The sequence below is a fragment of the Stegostoma tigrinum genome, chromosome 21 (genome assembly GCF_030684315.1).
Source record: "Stegostoma tigrinum isolate sSteTig4 chromosome 21, sSteTig4.hap1, whole genome shotgun sequence".
Taxonomy (NCBI): Eukaryota; Metazoa; Chordata; class Chondrichthyes; order Orectolobiformes; family Stegostomatidae; genus Stegostoma; species Stegostoma tigrinum.
This window is the reverse complement of record NC_081374.1, coordinates 41,957,379-41,977,446: the sequence shown is the minus strand read 5'-3', so window position 1 is coordinate 41,977,446 and position 20,068 is coordinate 41,957,379. Positions and strand designations below refer to the sequence as shown.

General features: G+C 40.6%; 1 protein-coding gene across 3 annotated transcripts in view; it reads left to right on the top strand.

Annotated features, from left to right (window-relative positions):
* nras (NRAS proto-oncogene, GTPase) overlaps positions 1-20,068 on the top strand; it is a 68,519-nt gene that overhangs the window by 27,549 nt on the left and 20,902 nt on the right. For all 3 annotated transcript variants that reach the window (XM_048553290.2, XM_048553289.2, XM_048553291.2), the window contains exons 3-4: positions 2,945-3,123; positions 5,745-5,904. In XM_048553290.2, coding sequence (XP_048409247.1) covers positions 2,945-3,123; positions 5,745-5,904 — 339 coding nt within the window. The remainder of the gene's footprint in view (positions 1-2,944; positions 3,124-5,744; positions 5,905-20,068) is intronic.

The window sequence follows — 20,068 nt, the reverse complement described above, 5'->3', positions numbered from 1 at the left end:
ATCTGTCTTATATCTATCACCCCCTCAATTTAAATCTGTGTCCCCTCATGCTAACCATCACCATCCTACATTTCCAAAACTACCATGTTCTATTACTCAGAACAAAAAAGAACACTTCTCTGACTGAAAGCACTTAATTTTGAGATTAGCAACCTTACTTTTATTTTCAATTTCCAATGTAAAACCGAGCATTTTATTAACTTTTTAGTTTCAGCCTCAGCTCCATGCTGGAAATCCTAAGCCCATCTCCTGAGACTTCATAAAAATCTCGTTGTTGCTTACACAGCAGTAAGTGTGTTCTGCATTTTGAAAGGTACTGACTTTGAGATTACAAGCTGAATTCTTACTTCCTGGCATAAGAGATGGCATTATTTTGGCAAGGATGGAATTCTCCCTGGGTGGATTAACAAATGATTATGTTACAACTATTTTAACAAAACAGTTTGTCTGATCTTTTGTGCATTGCTGTTCTGTGAGGCTTGCTATATGCAGATTGCTTGGTTTCCTGATATGGTGACTAAAATATTTGCTATAATGTCACTGTTATAAATATAGGAAATGCATACGGTAAGATTCCACAAATAGGTATGTAATTGTTCCCATGCTGATCTTGAAATACTATTGTGAAATTGTGCCCGCTTGAGAGGGGAGGATACTGCTTCAGGTTAAAATAAGACACCACCTCTGCCACTGGACTTCACTTCATATTGGCCTTAGCTCCGTCATAAGATCAGATGTGTGGCTATTCACTGATAATTGCAAGACATTCAACACCATTTGTAATTCCTTGGATATTGAAACAGTCAACATCTGAATGCAGCAGACCTAGACAATATCCAGGTTTGGGCTGACAAGTGGCAAATAACATTCGCCCTTACAAATGCAATGTAGTGACCAACAAGAGAAATTCGAGCCATTGTCCCTTAACATTCAATGGCATGGCTGTCAGTGAATTCCCCATTATAAGCATCCTGAGAGTTACAATTGACCAGAAATTGAACTGAGACCAACCATCTAAATGCAGTGGCTTAAAGTACAGGTCATAGGCTAGAAATTCTGAAATGTGTAACTGATCTCCTGATTCTCCAAATTCTGTCCACAAGAAACAAGTCCCCTACAAGGCACGAGTCAGGAGTGTGATGGAATACTCTCCACTTGTTTGGATGAGTACAACAATGCTCGAAGATTGACGCAATTCATGACAAAGCAGCATTTGTTTGGCACCACATCCACAAATTCAGTTCCTCTACCAGCAATGCTCAGTAGGAGCAGTGTATATTATCTACAAGATACACAGCAGAAATTTACCAAAACTGCCTTGTCAGCATCTCCCAGAGGAAGGCCTAGTGGTATTGTCAACAGACTGTTAATTCAGAAATCCAGGTAATGTTTTGGGGCCCGTGCTTCAAATTGTGCCATGCTGGATGGTGGAATTTGAATTCAGTAAAAATCTGGAATTAAGCACCTAATTTTAACCTTGAAACTGTCTTTGGTCGTTGAGACAAAACCACCTAGTTCAATAATGTCCTTCAGGGAAGGAAGTTGCCATCCTTGCCTGGTCTGGCCTATATGTGACTCCATAACCACAGCAATGGCTCATAGATGCTGGTCCATTGAATTATCCACACATCCCTTGAGGGAATGGGAAAGAAAAATGTGCTGGGGATGCCAGTCTGAAGTTTGTCCTCTGAAATAGTATTTGAATGAAACCTTCTGTCTCATGTGAGGAGTCTAACCATTGAATCACAATGGACATCTCTACTATAATTGGTATTATCTTCATGTCCAAATAAGTCCCATCCAGTGTTCAGTTTATTTGATTTATTTGATAATTTCACTGAAGGATTTTGAAATTAATGAAGTAGAACTTCTCTACAAATTCTGTGTTCCTTGTTAATCCACTTCAGTGTTTACTGTCATCATAATCATTTTGTCTTTAGGTCCTTTCCTTATTACTGACTTAAGGCCAATTGGTGTATGGTGTACTGATTCTTCCTTTTCACCTTTCTGAGCAGCCACTATATTCACCATCTGTCTGTACTTGCATAAAACCTGTAAAATGTTTTTGTCCAGTTCTGATGGAAGGTCTTAAACTGAAACATTAATTATGTTTCCCTCTCCATAGGTGTTACTGGACCTGTTGACCCTTCACAGCATTTTGTATTTTGCAGTTGAATACAAGATTGTTGTTTACATCTGCAACTGTTTTGCACTGTTAATGAGCTTGATTTCTCTTATATTCAGCTGTAATTCCATCCAGTATTATTTTTTCACTGTCAATCCTGATTATAAACCAGCAGTTGCATACTGAAGAGGAGTCACTGGGCTCAGAATGTTGACTATGCTTTCTGTCTGCAGATGCTGTCTGACCTACTGAAGTTCTCCTGCAGTTATGCTTTGTTAACTCTTGATTGTTGACCATTACATGATCTCTTACCTTCCAGTTGTTTATTGACCTTACTCATCATTTAGAACTGGGTGTAGTACTGCATATTTCCTTGTTGGATTTGTAAGAAATGGCCTTGAAGAGTCCACAGTAGTTGTGTAAATTGCTTTTAATAAGTCAAATGTTGAAAAAAAATTCCACAAAAAGAGAATTCTTCGTCACATTTGCCTCAATTTGAAATTTTCAACAAAGCAGTAGTGGGGAGGTTCGTACATTGTGCCGTTATTGGTTGACTCTCCATATGACATTGTCATCACTCAGTATTCAGTGGAAGCAGTGGGGTTTTGAAGAACTTCCCATGATGTATTTGTCTTGTCTGCATCATTTTGTCCTTCCAGATTGCTTCCATGCCTTCGCCATTTAATCCATCTGACAATTTAAGGAATACAGTTCATACATGCATATATAGATTTCAGTACTTTGATTCTTGATTATGCAGTTGGACTTTAGTGAATATAACCCTTTTAAAACAAAGTTATTGTCTGTTTCTCCCCTCAGGACTCCTATAGGAAGCAGGTAGTGATTGATGGTGAAACATGTTTATTAGACATTCTGGATACGGCAGGTCAAGAGGAGTATAGTGCTATGAGGGATCAATACATGAGGACGGGAGAAGGATTCCTTTGTGTATTTGCCATAAATAATAATAAATCTTTTGCAGATGTTCACTTGTACAGGTAGGTGCAATGACGTTTTCTGCATTCCTTAACCGTTTTTGTTGCTTTTCTGAGATTGACTGCCAAGGCCATATGAATTTGTTTTAGTTTTTCATCAAATACAGATGTGTCAGAAAATGCACCTCATGAACTCTCATGTTTAGACTCAGATGTGTAAATTTTAGTTACACTGGCTTGGCTGATGGAAGTTGAGATCCCAGACCCTAATTTGATGTATCCTAGAATCCTTATATATTGAGAAATTTCCATGGCCCTACACATTGTATTTCAGATTTCTATTGAGTGTGAGCATGTAGTGTACTAGTTGTGGTAATTGAATACGTGCACTGGAAAGTGGCATGCGTGGATTTTAAAGAAATCTTTAATAAGGTACCACACAAGATTACCCGAAGGTAATGGAGTGGGGAATTAAGCAAAAACAGGAATACAGTAGTTAGGAGTGAGTAGCCATAATCTATCCTGTTTCTTTCTGCTGTGCAGACCTCTAAATGTAGAAGTTGATGCGTTGGCACACCAGTTAGCATGAGCAGGACCTCTGAATTGCCACATGGCCATATAGCTTAGAGGGAACACTAATAAGTGGGACAGAAGAGAAGTTTTTGAAGTCAGACGTCGAAAGGTCCAATATTTGGGCTACTCTGTTAGCTTATCTGTGATTTGGATACAAGTCTGGATGCATAAAATAGTGTTGACTCTTTCAAATGTTAACATCAATTTGTAAGGATACTGTGAAGAACTGGGTTACAAGGTGACAGGTGAATTTATAGTTAGTAAATGAAATGCTGGTTAGTTTAATAAAAAGAGACTGCTCTGAGCTGAAGTTGGCTCAGTGTTAAAGAGCAGAATGATTTGGGCATGGAGGTAACAGGGTATTAAATGTAATTCCTTGGGTTTATAATGCTCTTTTCAAAAACGTTTCACAAAATAGAATATGGAAGCTAAAAATTCATGAAAAGCTTGTCTAATAATTCCTGATCTCAGAGTACTTAGTGCTTTTGTAAGCCCAACTCTAATGGAAGGATGTTGAAGCTTTGGAGAAGGCGTAACTTGGATTCTGCTAATACAAAGAAAGACTTGAATACAAGCATTTTTCATTACATTAGGTAGAAGAAAATTGTTTGAGAGGTTAATAAGTCTGAAATAAAGGTCTAGAGGCTATATGTTGAAAAGAAAATTAAATAGTTGAATGAAGGATAAATGTAGGGTGGATAAATATAGTTAATGCTTAGCTGTGCAGAAGTACATAGTGGCCCAAGCTGCTTGGGCTAAATGGCATTTTCCATGTTCAAGTTACTGTGACTAGATTAAAATACTTTGTTTTAATACAAGAAGTTAAATGGTTAATCTGACTAAAAACAAGTCCTCTGTGATTGGTCTTCTAACATACCCACAACAGACCATGTCCATTTTCCTTTTGCTAAGGGGACAAACAGCTGTATTTTAACATACCACTACTTACCAGCTTGGGTAATTAACTTGTCTTGAAAAAGGAAAAATCTTGAAATTTTACTGTAACAGCATACGTTTGTAGTACTGACTCATGCCTCTTGTATGTATTTTATTAGAAGCATCTTAGGATATGTCTGTGGAGTTGCATCTCAAACTGTAGCTTCAATGTCATTGCAACTCAGTACATAGAGGGGGGAGAAAAGAATAATTGATTGAATCTAATAAATGCTCCCTTTCCTCTCAGCCATTCTTTCTTTTCCTTGATCCAGAAGCATTCTCATCCCTAGACCCTTGACCTCACCAGTTATCATTTTATAGCTGCATTTTCCCCATCAGACTTTGGGTCTTCATGTGCCCTACTTCCTGCATTTTTGATGTAGCCTCAACTCTCATCCTTTACTACTCCATCAATGTAACACCCTGCTATTGTTATGAGTTCCTTCTTTTCAGATGCTCTTTCTTTACTGTCAGAACTGTTGCTATTGCGTTGCGTGCATAATTGTTGGGAAGAAGGCACTTGAGCCTTTATCTTTTCATTACCTTATGTCCAAGCTGCCCTTTCTAGCTCAAGTTTTCAATTGCCACTGCCACCAGCTTCTAGTTCATCTCTCTACTACCCTATCAGAATCACTGAATCTAGTTTCAATTCTGCCCACACTGCTGTTATTGCTGTAGTCAAAATCAGCTTTGTAATAGATCACAGTTCTCTGGTAATAGTTTCTTTTAATTTTGCACAGTTACATCAGATGTTCTTCACTATTGCATTCTTGTACCTTTCCATTGCCTGCACTCTAATATTCGTCTATATTTGACTGTAGAGCTATTTTAGCCCAGTGCACTAAAATGCTGCTGCAGTATCTCCTGATCTCTCTGACTGAGATTCCATCATGTTTCTTAATCTCATCCTTCTCTATTATTTTTCCTTATGGCTTCATTGCGACTGTCAATTCAGCAAACACTGCAAGTCTACTGTGGAAACTGTTACTAAATTGTTAAACTGTAGCAATGAAAGTGGTTTGTTTTTAGGCAAGAGAACATATAATCTGGGGGTGTTTGAGTCTAATTTGATAGACTGTTATTGTGGTGGACCAGTGGTGTTTTACTGTGTATAGAGCCAAGGATGAGAATTGTCTTCAGGCATAAATACCAAAATGAAAATGATTTTCTTTCAGAGAACAGATTAAACGAGTAAAGGATTCTGAAGATGTTCCCATGGTATTGGTGGGGAACAAATGTGATCTACCTGCCCGGACAGTGGATACGAAACAAGCACAGGAACTAGCTAGGAGTTATGGGATACCTTTCATAGAAACCTCAGCAAAGACAAGACAGGTAAGATTTGTTGGAGATTGCTGCGGAAAGAAATTGAATGCCAAATTCACAGGGGTGAACAAATTTATTTTTATTCTCAGCATTTGTTTTAGTTAAGGTCAAGTTGAAATGGTAGCATCATATTTACTGCAACACAGGTGATTCACCCATCAAGTCTTTGTGAGTTCTTTTGTAAAACAGACTAGGTGATGTCAAGGTTATATTTGACAACTAGAATGAAGTGGGCTGAATAAATTAAAGCTTGGCAAAAGAGGGTGAAGCTGAAGAATAATAATCGAAAACAAGGAAATGGCTGAGACTTTGAACAGGTGTTTTGTTTCTGCCTTGATAGTGGATAATGCTTCACAACGTTAGTAGAATATGAAGAAGCAAAAGAAAGTAACTTGAAACAATACTGCAATCAGTATTGGAAAATTACACGGACAAAACATTGGCAAATCCCTCAGATCTGTTGCCTGTTATCCTAGGGTCTTAAAAGATGGCCATTTGGATAGTGTCTACATTGCCTGTAATCCTCCCAAATTCTGAAAAGGACCCTGAAAATTGGAACATCGTAAATGAAACACCTGTTTTCTGTTTGTGAGGAGTTAGCCATGCGGTTTTTGTTGTTTATCACTCTTCCATCTAACCGTCAGCCCGTGTGGGTTAATGATGTTTTAGAGTTGACAAGGGAATTGTGACATGAACCCTACTTTTTCATGATCTGACTGACATGTTGAGTTGGAGCCAGTTCTTAATTATCACTGGGGCCTTGAAATATGGTTTCAACTAAAGCTCCCTATAAGTATGGTGAGATAGCTTTTGGAATTATTAGAAGCGGACAGCGTGTCTTCTTTTTTTCATATGCTTCTCAATACCATATACAGCAAGCATTTTATATAGTATTTTGAATGTGGTAAAGTGTTCTGAAGTATTTTATGCTCATAAGGATAAATAGATAGCAAGATAAAAGCACTAGAACAGCATAGCAACCAGGATAAATTTGAAATTTAATAGAAAGCTGAATCCATCACTGAGCATAATATCATTAAGGGCTTACTCATAATAGCGGTCGTGAAAATTTTCCTTGGGGGGATGGATTTGGTTTTATTTTATTTATTCATGGATGAGTATAGGTGGCAAGGACAGAATTTGTTGCTGACTCATAATTATGCACTGAAAGTAGTGAGAGTTGGCCTAAGTTGCTCTGCCCCTGGTTTGAGTACACCCTGGTTCTGTTCGGAAGGGAGGTGCAGAATTTGACCCAGTGATCATCTTGGAAGAGCAATTATAGTTTCAAGTCAGGATGGTGTGTGACTTGTGGTGCTGTTCCCATGTGATTTTCTACCTTTGTCTTTCTAGTTGGTGGACGTTGAAATTTGGAAGGTATTGTTAAAAGAAGTTTGAATTACTTGAGACTTTGCAGATGGTACACAGCTGCAACACTACATGCTGGCAGTGGAGTAGATGAATGTTTAACTTGGCAGATTAGGTGCTGATGAAAGTGGTTGTCTTGTCTTTGGTGTCAAACCACTTTGCAGATGGATTTGCATTCATCCAGGCAATTGGAGAGTCCATCACGCTGACTTTTACTTTGTGGATTGTGGGGCAAAGTTTGGCGAGTCAGATGAATTACTGCAGAATCTTCTGACCAATTCTTGTATTATATGTGACTGGACTACTATTTTTGTCAAGAGTGTGCGAATCGTGGGTCTTTTAGATCAGTCCTTTTCCTCCAATTCTTGCTCAAATTGCTTGAGCTGCTTTTGATACTCAAAACATTGTCAAGTTATGCCTATAGATATTCTGTGGTCTGATTTTTCTCTCTCATTGCTTATAAAGAAGCTTCGAGTACTTTACTAGTGTGCTGATGGCATTCGGAACACTTTTTCAGTTGATTTGTGATGAATGTCATTTGGCTCTGAACATCCATTTGAGGTGGAAGCTGTTTTTGAGCTGTTAGCTCTTTAAGCCTTAGGGCATTGCTCTTTGTGGCTCTTCTGTGCATTTAACCTCAAATACCAGCAGGATGTTTACCTCCTTGCTTACCCTCTTCAACAAAGATGTGATGCTTTTTAAAAAAAAGGCCATCACAAAGTAAGACACCCTGATTCTGGGTATAAGAATGTCCAGGACTTCTGGTTCCTCTAAAAACAGCTTTTTGTGCCAACTGGTCTTGAAATTGAAAACCATAAGACCATAAGACATAGGAGTGGAAGTAAGGCCATTCAGCCCATCGAGTCTACTCTGCCATTTAATCACGTCCGATGGACATTTCAACTCCACTTACCGCACTCCTCCCATAGCCCTTAATTCCTTGCGAGATCAAGAATTTATCAATCTCTGCCTTGAAGACATTTAACGTCCTGGCCTCCACTGTGCTCCGTGGCGATGAATTCCACAGGCCCACCATTCTCAGTTGAAGAAATGTCTCCTCGTTTCCGTTCTAAATTGACCCCCTCTAATTCTAAGGCTGTGCCCACAGGTCCTAGTCTCCCCGCCTAACAGAAACAGCTTCCCAGCATCCACCCTTTCTAAGCCTTGCATTATCTTGTAAGTTTCTATTAGATCTCCCCTCAACCTTCTAAACTGTAATGAATACAATCCCAGGATCCTCGACTGTTCATCGTATGTTAGGCCTACTATTCCCGGGATTATCTGTGTGAATTTCTGATGGACATGCTCCAGCGCCAGTATGCCCTTCCTGAGGTGTGGGGCCCAAAATTGGACACAGTATTCTAAATGGGGCCTAACTAGACCTTTATAAAGTCTTGGAAGCACATAGCTGCTTTTATATTCCACCCCTCTTGAGATAAATGACAACATTACATTTGCTTTCTTAATCATGGACTCAACCTGCAAGTTAACCTTTAGAGAATCCTGATCTCGCACTCCCAGATCCCTTTGTACTTTGGCTTTGAATTTTCTCACCGTTTAGAAAATAGTCCATGCCTGTATTTTTTTTTCTGAAGTGCAAGACCTAGCATTTGCTCACGTTGAATTTCATCAGCCATTTCCTGGACCACTGTCCTAAACTGTCTAGATCTTTCTGCAGCCTCCCCACCACCTCAGTACTATCTGCATGTCCACCTAACTTTGTCTCGTTGGCAAACTTCGCCAGAATGCCCCCAGTCCCTTCATCCAGATCATTAATATATAAAGTGAATAGTTGTGGCCCCAACACAGAACCCTGCAGCACACCACTTGTCACTGGTTGCCATTCCAAAACAGACCCTTTTATCCCAACTCTCTGCCTTCTCTCAGACAACCAATCCTCAATCTATGCCAGTAGCTCACCTCGAACACCATGGGCCCTCATCTAACTCAGCAGCCTCCCATGAGGCACCTTATCAAAGGCCTTTTGGAAGTCTAGATAGATAACATGCACTGGGTTTCTCTGGTCTAACCTACTTGTTACCTCTTCAAAGAATTCTTTGTTTGTCAGGCATGACGTCCACTTGCTAAATCCATGCTGACTTGTTCAAAAACGACCCGCACTTCCAAGAGTTTAGAAAGCTCATCGTTAACAATGGATTCTAGAATTTTACAAACAATGTCTACTTTTGCCTCTCATTTGTTTCTTATGTATTGAAAGAAACTTTTACTGTCAATTCTAATATTACTGGCTAGCCTACCTTCATATTTGACCCTCTCCTTCCTTATTTCTCTCTTTGTTATCCTCTGTTTGTTTTTGTTTTTGTAGCCCTCCCAATCTTCTGATTTCCCAGTGCTCTTGGCCACTTTATAGGCTGTCTCTTTTTCTATGATACATTTCCTGACTTCCTTTGTCAGCCATGGCTGTCTAATCCCCCCCCAAAAACCAAGGTGTAGGATGCCCTCTTGTGGCTGATCGCCATCACCTGTATTAGAGTCATAGTGTGGAAACAGACCCTTTGGTCCAACTAGTCCATGTTTGCAAACTAAACTAATTCCACTTGCCTGCATTTGGCCAATATCCCTCCAAACCTTTGTTATTCATGTACTCATCCAAATTTATTTGAAATGTTCCGTCTATACGTGCTCTCTATTTAAAAAAAACTTGCCCCTCATGCACTTCTTAAAACTTTCTCCACTCACCTTAAAAATATCTTTTGGACTGGAGTCCTGTGATCAGCAGTGTGCCGCAAGGATTGGTGCTCGGTCCACTGCTTTTTGTCATTTACATAATTGAGACGAATATGAATATAGGAAGAGTGGTTAGAAAGTGTGCAGATGACACCAAAATTGATGTAGTGGACAGTGGAGAAAGTTACGAGTGCAGCGTGTCCTTGATCAGATGGGTGAGAAGTGGCAAATGGAGTTTAATTTAGGTGAATGTAAAGTATTGCATTTTGGTAAGGCAAATCAGGGCAGGACTTACACATTTAATGGTAGGGTCCTGGGGAGTGGCGTTAAACAAAGAGGCCTTGGGGTGCTGGTTCATAGTTCCTTTTAGGTGGAATCACCGGTAGAAAGGGTAGTGAAGAAGGTGTTTCTATATATTCCTTTATTGATCAGTGCATTGAGTATAGGAGTTGGGATGTCATGTGTCGCTATATAGTACATTGGCTAGGCTGCTTTTGGAATAGTATGTATAATTTTTAGTCTCCCTGTTACAGCAAAGATGTTAAACTTGAAAGGGTACAAAAAAGATTTACAAGGATGTTGCTGGGACTGGAGGGTTTGAGCTATCTGGAGAGGTTGAACAAGCTGGGGCTACTTTCCCTGGAGCATCGGAGGCTGAGGGGTGACTTTATAGAGGTTTATAAAATCATGAGGGGGAATAGCCAAGGTCTTTTCCTCAAGTTAGGGGAATCCCAAATTAGGAGGCATAGGTTTGAGGTGAGAGGGGCAAGATATAAAAGGGACATAAGCGGCAATGTTTTCACACAGAGGGTGGTGCATGTGTAAAATAAGTTGCCAGAGGAAATGGGAGAGGGTGGTACAATTACTAAATTTAAAAGGCATCTGGGTGGATACATGAATAGGAAAGGTTTAGAAGGATACAGGCCAAATGCTGGCAAATGGAACTAGATTCATTTAGCATATCTATTTGGCATACCGTTTCACCTGACGTTACCGTGACACAGTTCCATTTGTATGTGCTTAGCTGTTTTGAGTGAACATATAGTAAACAGCATCACTCCATAGTGCCAACTCTGCTTGGCGTTAGTGACATAATAGAATTTTCAGTAAATTAGATGTACTTAAACTACTACTTAGAGATAGCAATAATTGCAGATGCTGGAGCCCGAGACAACAGTGTTGGAGCTGGAGGAACACATCAGACCTGGCAGCATCAGAGGAGCAGGAAAGTTGATTTTTTTGGGTCGGGACCCTTCTTCAAAAATGACGATTTCTGAAGAAGGGTCCTGACCTGAAACATCAACTTTCCTCCTGTGCTGCTGCCACGCCTGCTGTGTTCCTCAAGCTCCACACTGTGTCTTAAGCTACTACTTAATCTCTCTTGAGAGCCCCATGTGATTATTTGGAAATGATTTTGCCTATTTAGATTAAACCATCTATATTGACTGGCAAGTGAAGGAACTCATTTCTTTTCTTTACCGTCTCTCTGGAGCATACTATTTTTGATTCTTACTGGAGTATTAACTTATTTTCAGTCCTGTAAAGTGTGGTTCTTTACCTTAACGCTTGTATTTTTAAATCTTGGACAGGCCTGACAGGTTTCTGCATTGTTTCTATAACAAAATGCGATATGTGACCAAGCATTGCCTCGACTTGCACCTGCCATCAGGATGACTGGTGCTTTTAGCCTGGTTCCCATTTTTGCACCTGTCTGGTTTGATTGGCACTATTGGGAGTTGTACCCATGCCAGCTTAGCTCTTTGGGTCATAGAAACTCAAAACTTTCCAGCACAGCAAAGTGCACTTTCTGAAGTTAGATATAAAACTTAGGTTGGAGATATTTTTCCAAGATCTGTGAAACGCGTCTGCTTGTTTCTAAATTGGCCGGTTCACATTTCTAAGTTTAGATTTCCTTGCATGCCTGTCCTAAGACAACTGGTGTGGATGGGTTATTAGACTGTCTGAAACAAAGTATGTTGTCCCTCATATGCACATTTCTTGTGATGTACATTTGTAATTAATTAGTATTTGACTTGTCTTAATAAGCTGGGCAACGTTGAAGCCATTGCAGAAGCCTCGACCTGATCAGCTGGGGTTGATTAATTTCTGTTCTTTGCATTGCTGATTTCTCTCTTTTTCTCCGTCATTTTCAGGGAGCGTTCTATCCCTAGCAAAGGGACAGGGCAAGTAGGGTCAGAGAATTCATCATCGGCTGTTAAAAGTCCAAAGTATTAAAAACAGCCAGCCGAATTTGAGACTTGCCGTTGAAGTCTAGTTATTACTTTCTATTGTCCAATCTCCAGTAACCCCTGCTGCTGGGATTTCTGTGTATACAGCAAACATTTTATTAATGGCACTTAAGGGACCAGGAGTGTGCTGGTTGATCAAATATTTCGGGTAATTGAAATATACGTTACCACAGTAAACCCTGACGAAGCAAAGCTTTGAGACATCCACATACCTAAAAAAAAAATGTGTAAAAATATCAATGCCTCCTAAAATCAATGCGATAACGCAGCAAGTAATAGAAACGTAATGCAAGAGTTATACAATCACTGTTATAATTTATTTACAGCATAAATATTCGGACATCCTGGTGGATTGCAGTATTTGAAGTAAAATCCAAAAATATGCAGGTTAGGTGGATTAGCCATGTTAAATTGTTCATAGTGTCCAGGGATGTGCAAACTGGGTAGACTAGCCATGGAAAATGCAGGGTTGCAAGGATAGGTTAGCGGAGGTTGGTCTGGGTGGGACCATCTTTGGAGGGTTGGTGTGGAATCAATGAGCCAAATGGCCTGCTTCAATAACATAAGGATTCAGTTGTTCTATCATTTAAACTTGTCTGTTTAATAAGGTGCTGGTTAAAATAAAGTTTGCTGTATTCAGAAAAGAGCAGGATTGTTGTTAGTTGTGAAACCTGCATGATCGAATAATGTTTTCAACTGTGTGATGCACTTCTTATTTTCCTCTTTCTTCACCGTTCTTGAAATTGGACAAATTGCTGTCTAATTGCAGTGGAAGCTCTGCAGATCAAGTCTCTATTCTTGGTCCATGCTAGGAATTGGGCCAACATTTGGGGGCGCTAGCTTCAGTGCCCATGTGCTAGAGGGCCACAAACCATCAAGTTTTCTTTCCCTGATTGCTGTTCAGTGACTCATGCAGGAATCTGCCAGTGCGGATGCTTGTGAGAGAAAGTTCAGCTCAGCTCTGATGCACTCTCAAATTGAGTATTTTGCTGACACTGACGTTTTGCTGCCAGAAAAATGGGTGTTTGAGTAAGGCACTGTCTTATGGTGTGAATGGGCCTATCTCACTGAGATTCAGTGGCTCAAGTGAGATATGGAGTTGGATGGAACTTTCCTTCTGGCTGAAATCCTGGGCTAACAACGTATCTTTTGCGTTCAAACTTGGAAAAATACTGTTCTAAATGCCAGTGCAGCAATGCAAAATGTATAAAATAGTGTTCTTAAATCTATTATTTACAATTTGGAAGATTTACGTTACTATCAGCTCCCATTAGCTAAGTATGGCACAGTAGCTGTAAAAGTATGATTCTCAGCCACTTGATCCTTCTGGAAGTTCGAAATTATCAAAGATTCGCTTAATAAAATTGTAGCAGACATTCTTCATACTTGTCTCCCTACTTGATTGAAGGTAACACTTGTACTATCTCCTATTCTAATATGCTGTCTTTTTTAAGACCTCAAACTAGAATCTCCCAGTCTGGGACTTTTTCCTGTTGCTTGTTTTTAAACCTATGTTGGAAAATCACCAAATTCCTACTCTGAGGGGCTTTGTCTATTCTTCTCAACTCTGCGCATGGTCAGGAAGGAGAGATTACATCTGGACAGGTGAGACGACTCAAGTGAGTATATAGTTTGGGGAGCTTGGAGGGCTGTATAGGAATTCTGTGCAGAAGAGAAAGGTGCTGTTTCTTTGCCTTTTTGGTTCATAATTTGTCACACGAGATAATAGAACAAATTGAAGGCCAGGATCAGGAGCCCAGCACAAAAGAGTGACATTACAAAAGAAAATCATTGGCTGGTAATAGCTACTGATTTGACTATTATTGGTTCATTTCAGATTGAAGGCAAATAGAGGGAATATTTATAGGTTTTTTAAAAAGATTAAATTTTTTTTAGGAAATCTTTAAAAGTCAATTAAGTAGTAAATAAATAGATAGGGAAAGCCAGGCAATGTATTATACCTGCATGATGTAGGAGTTGGTGGACCCCATTGTGGTTCGTAGTGACCACATCTGAAGCAAGTGTTGGTTGCTTGAGGAGCTCTGGCTCAGAGTTGGAGTTGCAGTCTGAGCTTCAAACACTTCGACACATCAGGAAGGGAAAGGGTTACCTGAGTGCTGTGTTTCAGAAGGCAGTCGCACCCCTTAGATTTACTACCTCGTATTTGATCAGCAGTCACGGACAGGAGGGTGTGACTACAAGTTAGCCGGGCAGAGATATCAAGGAGTCTCAGCCCTTGAGCTTGTCTAACAGGTTTGAGATTCCTGCTCCCTATTGGCTGTGCGTGGTGATTGCCAACTGATTACAGCACTGCATGGAAAATTATGGAAAAAATTAAAAGAGGAGAGCTAAGCAGAGGTTAAGGTTTCCAGAGCAAGTAATAGTTTGGAGAATATGGTTAGTTTGAGGAATCTAATTTCAGACTTTCTACTTTCAGCAGAAAGGGAAACAGTTATGAGAAGGGGGCTAGTCCACACAGGACTAAGGGTGTTGTACTTAAATGCACACAGTATATGAAACCAGGTAAATGAGCTAGTAGCGCAGATTGAAATTGGTTTGCGGGTACTAAGTGGGTATTGCTGGGATGTGGCTGCGTGGGGAACAGGACTGGGAGCTAAATATTGAGATAGATGGATAAGACCTTGTTGGGAGTTACATACAGGCCATCTAGCAGTAGTCAGGATGTGGGTAAAGAAATCAGGAGATAAAAGCATGTAACAATGGCATTTGTAGAATCATAGACTTCAATATGCAATAGATGGGGAAAATCAGTATGATAGCGAATCTCGAGAAGGGGAATTTGTGAAATATGAGATCGTTCTTTGGAAAAGCTTGTAATAGGAAACAGGCAATTACAGATTTTGTGATGTATAATGAGGCACACTTGATTAGAGTGTTTAAGGTGAAGGAATCCCAGGGGGAAGTGGTTATAATATGGAATTCACCCCGCAGTTTGTGAGGGAGAGGCTGGAATTAGATCTAACGGTATTACAACTGAGTCATGATAACTTCAAAGACATAAGGGAGGAGCTGGTCAGAGCTGATTGAAAGGGAGCCTACCAGGGAAGACAGTGGAACAGCAATGGCAGGGGTTTCTTGGGCTAATTTGGGGAGCATAGCATGAATTCGTCCCAATAAGAAGAAAAATACAAAGAGGAGGGCAAGGCAACCATGGACAGGAACAGCAGAAAAGCAAAAATGTACAATGTGGTTAAAAAAAGTAGGAGGAAGCCAGAGGATTGGGAACCCTTTTAAAAACCAGCAGAGGATAACTAAAACAAAAAAAATCATAAAAGGGGAGAAAATGAAATGAGGTTAGGCTAGCAAGTAAGAAAAGATGATTACAAGAGTTTTGTTAGATATACGAAAGGTAAGAGAACCAGGGTGGACATTGTACTGCTGGAAAATGAGGCTGAAGAAATGATAATGGGGAACAAAGGAATGGTGGATAGACTGAATAGATACTTTACATTGGTGTTCACAGTGGAATACACCAGTAGCACGCTAGAACTTCGAGAACCAAGAGACAGAGGTGAGTGTAGTGGCCATCACTCTAGGGAAGGCACTGGGGAAGCTAAAAGGTCTGAAGGCAGATGTATCACCTGGATCAAATGGACTATACCCCAGAGTGCTGAAGAAGGTAGCTGAGGCATTGCATGTATAATTCAGGCAACACTGAAGTTAGGGAGGATCCCAGAGGACTAGAAAATCAATAATGTAACAGCCCTGTTTCAGGAGAGCAGGAGGCAGAGGACAGGAAACTATAGGCTGGTGAGTATGACCTCGGTGGTTGGTAAGGTTTTAGTGTCCGTTACTAAAGGTAAGATGGCAGAGTACTTGGAAGTCATAGTAAAGTAGGACTGAGTCAGAATGGCTTTGTAGAGGGGAGCTCATGCCTGACAAATTTGTCAGAATTCTTTGAGGGGAAGGTAGACAAAAAAGCCAGTCGACATGATATATTGGATCTCCAGAACCTCTCTAACAAGATACTGCATAGGAGGCTGCTAAATTAGATAGGTGGGACAAGTTATTGGCATGGAAGGAGGATTGGCTGATTAGCAGAACGTAGAGAATCAAAATAAAGTCTCTTTCAGGATGGCAGCCAGTGATTAGTGGAATTCTGCAAGGGTCTGTCTTGGGATCACAACTATTCATGTCATACATTTACAATCTGGCTGAAGGAACTGAGAGTATTGTTTCTAAGTTTGCAGGTTGCATGACGATGGGTGGAGGGACAGGCAGGGACATTGCAGAAAGTCCTGGATAGGCGAGGAGAATGGGCAAAGTGGCAAATGGAATACAATGGACAAGTGAGATTGTGCAACTTGGTAAGAATAATAGTGACAGACTATTTTACAACTGAGGAAAGAGTTTTGAAATCTGAAGCACGAAGGGAATTGGAAGTCTTAGTTCAGGATTCTAAGGTTAACATGCAGGTACAGTCAGCGGTTAGGGAGACAACTGCAATGTTAGCATTCATTTCAAGAGAGCTGGAAGACATGCAGTGAGACATTACTGAGGTTGTGTTATGCTCTTGGTAGACTGAATTTGGAATATTGTGATCAGTTTTGGGCCACTTATCTAAGGATAGATGTGTTGGCTTTGGGGCTCCAGAGGAGGGTTTACAGCAGTGACCTGGGATGAAGGACTTGTCATATGAGGAATGTTTGAGGACTCTGGGTTTGTATTCAGTGGGGTTTAGAGGATGAGGGGGAATCTGATTGAAACTTACAGCATGCTCAGAGGCCTGGATAGAGTAAACTTAGAGCAGACGTTTCCTCCAATAGGAGAGACTAGGGCTCTAGAGCATGGCCTCAGAGTAAAGGGGTGATAGTTTAGAACTGATCTGGGCTTATCAGTGATAGGCGACATGGTTTTGTGCAGGGAATGTCATGTCTTACCAACTTAATAGAATTCTTTGAGGACGTGACAAAGTTGATTGAGGGAAAGGCTGCAGATGTCATATACGTGGACTTCAGTAAGGCATTTGATAAGGTTCCCCATGGCAGGCTGATGGAGAAAGTGAAGTCACATGGGGTCCAGGGTGTGCTAGCTAGATGGATTAAAAAAAAAACTGGCTAGGCAACAGGAGACAGAGGGTAGTAGTAGAAGGGAGTTTCTCAAATTGGAGACCTGTGACCAGTGGTGTTCCACAGGGATCTGTGCTGGGACCACTGTTGTTTGTGATATATGTAAATCATTTGGAGGAAGTTGTGGGTGGTCTGATCAGCAAGTTTGCTGATGACACTAAGATTGGTGGAGTAGCTGATAGTGAAGGGGACTGTCAGAGATTACAGCAGAATATAGATAGACTGGAGAGTTGGGCAGATAAATGGCAGGTGGAGTTCAATCCGGGAAAATGCGAGGTGATGCATTTTGGAAGATCAAATTCAAGGGCGAACTGTACAGTAAATGGAAAAGTCCTAGGGAAAGTTGATGAACAGAGAGATCTGGGTGTTCAGGTCCATTGTCCCCTGAAGGTTACAATGCAGGTCAATAGGGTGGTCAAAAAGGCATATGTCATGTTTTCCTTCATTTGGCGGGGTATTGAGTACAAGAGTTGGCAGGTCATGTTGCAGTTGTATAGGACTTTGCTTCGGCCACATTTGGAGTACTGTGTGCAGTTCTGGTCGCCACATTACCAAAAGGATGTGGATGCTTTGGAAAGGGTGCAGAGGAGGTTCACCAGGATGTTGCCTGGTATGGAGGGTGCTAGCTATGAAGAGAGGTTGAGTAGATTAGGATTATTTTCATTAGAAAGACGGAGATTGAGGGGGGACCTGATTGACGTCTACAAAATCATGAGGGGTATAGACAGGGTGGATAGCAAAAAGTTTTTTCCCAGAGTGGGGGATTCAATTACTGGGGGTCATGAGTTCAAAGTGAGAGGAGGAAAGTTTTTAAGGGCGATATGTGTGGAAAGTTCTTTACGCAGAGGGTGGTGGGTGCCTGGAACGTGTTGCCAGCGGAGGTGGTAGACTCGGACACGTTAGTGTCTTTTAAGATCTATTTGGGCAGGGAGGAAATGGACACAGACCGTTTGAAAATAGATGACAGGTTAGACAGAGGATCTTGATCGGCGCAGGCTTGGAGGGCCAAAGGGCCTGTTCCTGTGCTGTAGGTTTCTATGTTTCTATGTAACTGAGATCGAGGAATTTCTTCAGCCAGAGGGTAGTAAATCTGTGGAGCTTATTGCCACAGAAGGCGATGGAGGCCAAGTCATTGAGTGTGTTTAAGATAGGTTCTTGACTAATAAGAGTGCATCACGAGTTATCGGGAGAAAGCAGAAGAAAGGGATTGAGAAACATATCAGCTACGATGAATTAGTGAAGCAGCATCTAGGGGCCAAAGGATTGAATGGCAAAATTCTGCCCCTGTATCTTAAGGTCTCAGGGTCTGGATTTTTCAACTGCAGTTCGTAGTCTTGCATGAATGTGAAAGATTGTTTCTCTGTCTACAGGTTCTTTACCAGTTATTTCTTGTAAGCAGATTTAATGTAACACAAACCTGCTTGCATGTTTGTGATTAATTTGTAGACTGGATTAGTCTGTACATGCCTAGAATTTCACTCTTAACAAATCAGCTTGCACTTTGGTTTGTCTAGTAGTTTGTGAATTCCAGTGTCTCCATTTTTAACTTCTCTATTAGCATGATGTACTTTTGTTTATTCTTAAGATCAATTTTCTCCCAACTTGTGTAAGGTGTTGATTCCTGGCACTGTGTACAATTTGGTACCTTGCCTATTTCATCCTTACTAATGTGTTAGCTTAGAATGTATCTACTGGCAGTTTTGCTTGCACAAATTTTATATTGTTTACTCTGCCAGCAGGAAGGATTGGGCAGTGACCAGGAGAGTAACCAGTGTGAACTTACTTTGGCTATATTTATTGGCAACGCAGCTGCAAACGCAAGCTCATTGCCTGTGTAATCGCAGTACTTATGATGTCACTGCCAGTGACAGAGCATTGAAATGCATCAAAAAAGATGAGCAATGAAATGGGTGTTTTACAATTGTTTTAAATGAATTCAAATCCTGAAATTGTGATTTGCTGACATCCCCACTTCAGACACACTTAGCTGCTACCCCCTCACTGTCTCACTCTGGCTTATTGTTGAGCTGTCTCGCAAGGTGGCTAGTGGGAGTGAGGTATTGAGGGACCAGGAGAAGAGTGGCTGGGGTGTGATAAGTGGGGCAACAAATAGGGATTACAGTAGAGTGGAATGCTAGGTAGCAAGGTGAGGTTTTATTGGGCATCATTGGCACAATGTATGGTCACAGAGTGCACTGACTTTTGTGTCTCTGCGCACTTTGTTGGCTCTGCTGACTACTACTGTCAGTGTGACGATGGTAGATTTTGTTTTTCTTCGTCTTTTTCCATCCCTTTTCCAGTCTTTGAACTCTTGCCAGCCCTGAGCCAGATAAGTCCAAAATGTGACTTCTGATCTGTAATTGCAACCTAAAATTTTCAAGTTTCAATGCTCTTGGTGACATGTAAAGTTTGCTAATCAGTCCAGATAAAGAGATTTATTTTGAGATTTTGGTGGCTTTGTTACAATAGAGATTATCTGACAGCTGCTTTGAACTTTGGATTAGAGGCAGCGTTTACTTATTAAACTCGTTGCCATTGGAAACAGTTAATCTGAATATATAATTGTAACTTTTCAAGATGTGAATAATTCACTGACATCTTTCTTTGGCCAAAATAGCATATTTAACATGTATTTATCGACTTTGTAATTGACAAAATGTGAGTCATTGGTGCTATTTTAGCAATTTAAAGGGTTGGCCTGGTGTAAAAATGGATAGTTTAAGTAGTTGTGGAGAAGGGTCAGTGGACCCAAAACATTGTCTCTGCTTTTGCTCCACAGAT